The 5,000-nt window shown below is 52.2% G+C and overlaps 1 protein-coding gene across 9 annotated transcripts in view; it reads left to right on the forward strand.

Annotated features, from left to right (window-relative positions):
- Positions 1-5,000, forward strand: part of LOC125949611 (neural-cadherin) — a 180,868-nt gene that overhangs the window by 156,797 nt on the left and 19,071 nt on the right. For all 9 annotated transcript variants that reach the window (XM_049676804.1, XM_049676805.1, XM_049676806.1 and 6 more), the window contains one exon: positions 1-73. This exon is cut by the window's left edge and continues 65 nt beyond it. In XM_049676804.1, coding sequence (XP_049532761.1) covers positions 1-73 — 73 coding nt within the window. The remainder of the gene's footprint in view (positions 74-5,000) is intronic.

Below are 5,000 nucleotides of genomic sequence, written 5' to 3' on the forward strand. Positions count from 1 at the left end.
TATCGATCCGGACAATCCGGCCAACAGTAAGTTCGATATCAATCGGACCACCGGCGAGATCTTCGTGCTGAAGGTAAGATCCGTGCCTCTCTGGACCGCGGTACGGTCCAAAGCCAAACGGCGCAAACTACATTTGCCTGGGACTTAATTAACTATGAATCCGCCTCGTACACACACACACACATACAACTCGGCCACGGTCAGTATGTTGTGTGCTTCGGTGTGGCTCATGCTGCATGCTCCTATCTGTGACCGTATGCTCATGAGTTTTCTTTAATGCAATCAGCATAAAGCCACAACGAGAGACGATAAGCCCCCGGTAGCCGGTAGCGAAGTCAATCGTCCGAGGTTCGCACTTTTCCCGTCCGCCCCCCATACCCTGACAGTCCACCGAAGGGGTGGTGAGAGGCAAATTGAATATAGTTTGCCAACTACCCCTCCCGCACTCCTCTTTTCTACACTTCTTCGAGGTGGATCTGTGCTTCTGGTGCCGATCGATTGGCTTAATCATGCAACGCCAAAGTCCAAGGCCTGTCCATTGCAGACAAGACCGGAAACCGAGCGTCGAGAGTACCGAGAGTTTCGACTTTCATTCCCGTTCCCTGAGTCCGGTAGTCCTCAAGTAGTGTGCAAGTGGCACCACTTCCCTCCCTCCCTCCCTCCCTTCCTCCCTTCCGTTGCCCTACGGGAAGCAATTCGCAATGGCTGCAAAAGTCTCCATCGTCTCCATCGCAGTCGTCGTCGTAAGCTGTCATAAATCAAGAAACTTGGCACCATTTATCTTCTCGTCGTATCCGGTTACCCCCCCCCATCGATGTCGATAACGGCGGATACCACTTCGTCAAGTTCCCCTTTGCCCCCCCTCCCCGCGACGCTACGGAAACGGAGAGGATGTCATCATTCGTTGGCCAAGGATCTGGATGTACCTAACCGGAACTAATCTTCCTTCCTGTACTACTTTCATCTTCGACCTCACTTCCCGCGCCCCTCCTGTGGCCCTCACACCACCACCACGGAGCAATTGGAATTCCGCAAATTAATGATCATCGGCGCGCATCTCACGGCGACGGGGATTTGATGGGCCATTTTTTATGCGAAACGCATCATAAATTTAAATGATTCCACTTAAAACGGCTGGCGGCACACGACGCCCAGTGACGTCCGGTAGTGGAGTGATCAACGATAAACGATGTAATTATCGCTGACCCTGTTCCGCCCGAACTTTACTCATCAAACTTTTCCATTGCGCGCCACTGGCGTCAGGTCGCTGGCTGGCACTGGCTGCCGTACGCCAGACGCGAGTTGCATATTGATTTTGAAATTTTAGAATCTAGATAATTACCTTTCTCGACGGCACCAGCCACTCCTCAGCCACCACCCCGCAAAACATAAATCATCTTTGGCGATGGGGGAATGGCAACGTGAGAGTTTAAACGGATTGACGCATTCATTTCGCTCACTCTCTCTATCTCTCTCGCACGAATTGCGTCATGATAACCGGGGAATGGCGCGACCTGTTCCGGTTCCTGGAAATCATTAACATCCGGAAAAGCTCTTCGGGAACTTTATCGAAAACACACACAAACACAGTCACCATGTGTGTACCTTTTTCCGCGAGTGCTTTTGGTGTGATTGTCTCGCGGATTTCTTTGTTGAATTTTCCACTGAATTTCCCCGGGAACCCGTGTTCATGCTGGCTGGCTGGCTGGCTGGCTGGCCGGACAGGTTTTCCCGTTTCCCGGCTCCCATATTTTTTTTAGTTTCCTTTTTCTCGGCATCCCTGCACCGGCCACTTAAAAGTTATCAAATTTAACGCTTTGACAGAGCGAATCGAACTCGCGGACGGACAGACGGACGGACACGCACACACACGTGCACGCTGCTCGGGGACTGGCCGCTGTTCCGGTTCCGGACTCCGCCGAAGCGATTGTGCCGTGTTTGTGTGTGTGCGTGCGTGTGTCGTGGGGCGAGTTCGAACTTTGCTCGCATCGACGGCAGGATCAAAGGACGTTAGCCACTCGATTGGTTCTCGCTGCTGTGTATGTATGTGTCCTGGAAAGGACTGAAAGGAAAGCTGGCCTGACAAAAACAGGCACCCAACCCAACGTGGTATCAACTTTTTGGCCTCTCTCACACACACACCAAGCCGTCCACTAACTTCACAAGGACAAGTTTGGGACTTTTTGCTCCGTATCGGATCGGATCTGTTGCCGGTGTTCTGGGGCCGGGGTTCCTCGGGATTCCACTCGCCGCTATGCTCTTCAAACTGGTCCCCCTTTTTCTGCCTGCCAAGTGCCCTTCCCTTAGTGGCAAGTAACGAATGAGGAAAAACGTTTCATTTCCTCTCGAGAGCCGACCACCAAGCGTTGGTCCGCGCCGTTGCCTTGTACTTCAATTTGCTATTCTCTTCCCCTACGCTTCCTCACGCTGCCACATAAAAGTCAATCTTGTCTCGCAACGCGAGATGAAACGCGAGAAACATCTAATGGTCGCGGTTCGCGACGACTACCGGTTGCAAGATAAGACTGGACACACCACCACCACCACCACCAACGGCCAAAGAGCTTTGCAGGTCACCCCCCGGGGCCCGGAAAAGACAGACCAGCAACGGAGTGGTCGTTGAACGGTTCAATAAATAATATTTAAGACGGCTCATTGTTTAAGTCCCAAGACAGCACGGACCGGTGGCGGTGGCGGTGGAAAAAGGAGCAAAGATACGCGAAGATAGAGAAAAGCCGCGCAACGGCGGCATTCCAAGGGACGCAAAGTTCTTCCCCAAGGCTAGCGCCCACTTGTGTCAGCCAAAGTTGCTGTGAGCCCTTTTTTGCTGCAACCAACAAGCCAGGAATCGGGCTCTCGTAAGGAAGCAAAGATCCTTGTGACGAAGCAGCAGCAGCAGCATGAGCGTTCTGCTACTTGCAAGTGGCCCATCGAGAGGGACGCAATAACAGAAAAAAAATGGTGACGTGGAAAAGTAGTGCAAACACCACTTCCAGCACCACCACTACCGCTACCTAGCGGGAGTTATCAGAAACTTATCAAACGGGACAAGGGCCTCCCGGTACGGCAACTCTGCTGCTGGTGCGCTGGCGTCTGACCTGAACTGTAATCACCCGAGAAGCACTCTTCACGGACAGGCACGGAAGGAGAAGGTGGTGGCCGGTTTCCACCAAAAGCGCACCGTAATTATGATAAGCAGCCAAATTTGTCCGCGCGCGCACACACACACACACACACAGACCTCGTGGTCTGGCTTCTGTTCTGTTCTGCTTTGGGCGCACGGCAGAAGAAACATTTTCATTGATGCATTTTTCATGACCCCGGGACATCTTGTTGGCTCGACAAAGCTGATGCCACCGAGGAGGAGCCTCGGTTCTTCGGTCAGTAGCAGCAGCAGCAGCAGCTTAAGCTATCTCAAATTACACCAGCAGCAGCAGCAGCAGCAGTGCCTTAGTGCTGATGGTCTTAGTGGATGGCCTTTGACTCTGCCGAAGAGTGTCTCCATCTTAAAGTGTCGTTCGCGGCAACCCCTTTAAGTTGACAGAACTTGAGAGCGATTTATTATAACAAAAAGATCTCGGCACCAATTGGGCCATTCACACACACCACACGATCATTCCCTGAGCCAGTGAGCTTCGTGCGCACTTTGGTTTTTATTAAACTTCATTATCATTTCCCCTCGACATGGTAATGGTGCAATGAAGAGAGAGAGAAGATACGTGATACGTATTAAATTCTTATTTCCACGCGAAATACTCTCCAATTATTTACCCAAAAACCCCTGGACTTTGGCCTCGGCCTCACAATCGAGAGCTGGCCGTTAACCTGCACACTCCCTTCCTTCCCATCATCCCCATTAACGGTGAAACATTCGAGCTCATTGATTTCAGCACTCGAAAAACCAATTCCGGGGTCCGGGGTTCCGACACCTCATTTTCGAATGGCAAATGGCGACGTGGCACGCGACTTCCACGCGCGACTTCCGATTCCATTCGACGAGATCAAATAACGATCGGTGGTGCGGGTGCGGGTGCGGGTGCGGCTCTTGGGTTCACATTTAATTTGATTTTCCCCCGGTGAAAGCGTTTTCCATATTTTTTGTTGTCTCGTCCTCGCCATTCGCCTGGATCACCACCACCACCACCACCACCACCGCCGTTTCGTTCCGAAATCCCGCTCCTAACGACAGTTTGATGGTTCCGCGTTGAATGTTCGCTCAACTGGAGGATAACGCGCCACATACACACACACACACACGCGCGCGCAAACGTACACGAAGAGAAACATTGTACAAGCTCCCGTCTCTCCACCGAACCCTCTGGTGTCACCCACTCTGCCACTCCCCATCCCCGGTAGAACATCTTGAAAGTCATAAAACCTAATGGCTTTAGGGTTGCCGCGGTTGAATGTGTGTGTGTCGTGAGTTTGGGCTCGATTCTTTGCTGAAATATTCATGCAAATGTCTCCGACAATTTCTTCTCGACGGCTCGCTTCCCTCTGGTGCTTGCGCCGTCGCCTTTTTATTATGAGACCAGCGTACCAGCGCCGCGCGCGTGTGTGTGTGTGTGTGTATGGGCCGTGAATGTGTTTTAAATTGACGCAAAGTGTGTGGCCCCCAGGCCAGGCCAGGACAAGATGTTGCCCTGCTGCTGCTGCTGCTGCTGCTGCTTATTGGTTATGGGGTCGTGAGGCGCTGTAACGATTGAATGCGTACACCACGTAACAATGGCGAATTGATTTGCCGGATGGCTGCATGGTGCGTGCTTAATTGATTGTGCCCGCAGAGAGGAGTGACATATGCGCGCGCCGGGTTTTTGCGGGGAACTGCAGACCCCCTCAGCGTTACGACAGATGGCGTCCGACAGATCGGGACCGCCAGGTTCCATCCTCTCTGTAAAACTCATATAAACTCGTATGGGTAGGTATTTGGTTGGCATGAGAACTGCTTTTAATTTAATCTGCCTACCGGACCCACCACAATCTGCAGCGAACGAACCATC

The sequence above is a fragment of the Anopheles darlingi genome, chromosome 2, assembly GCF_943734745.1.
Source record: "Anopheles darlingi chromosome 2, idAnoDarlMG_H_01, whole genome shotgun sequence".
In the NCBI taxonomy this organism is placed as follows: domain Eukaryota; kingdom Metazoa; phylum Arthropoda; class Insecta; order Diptera; family Culicidae; genus Anopheles; species Anopheles darlingi.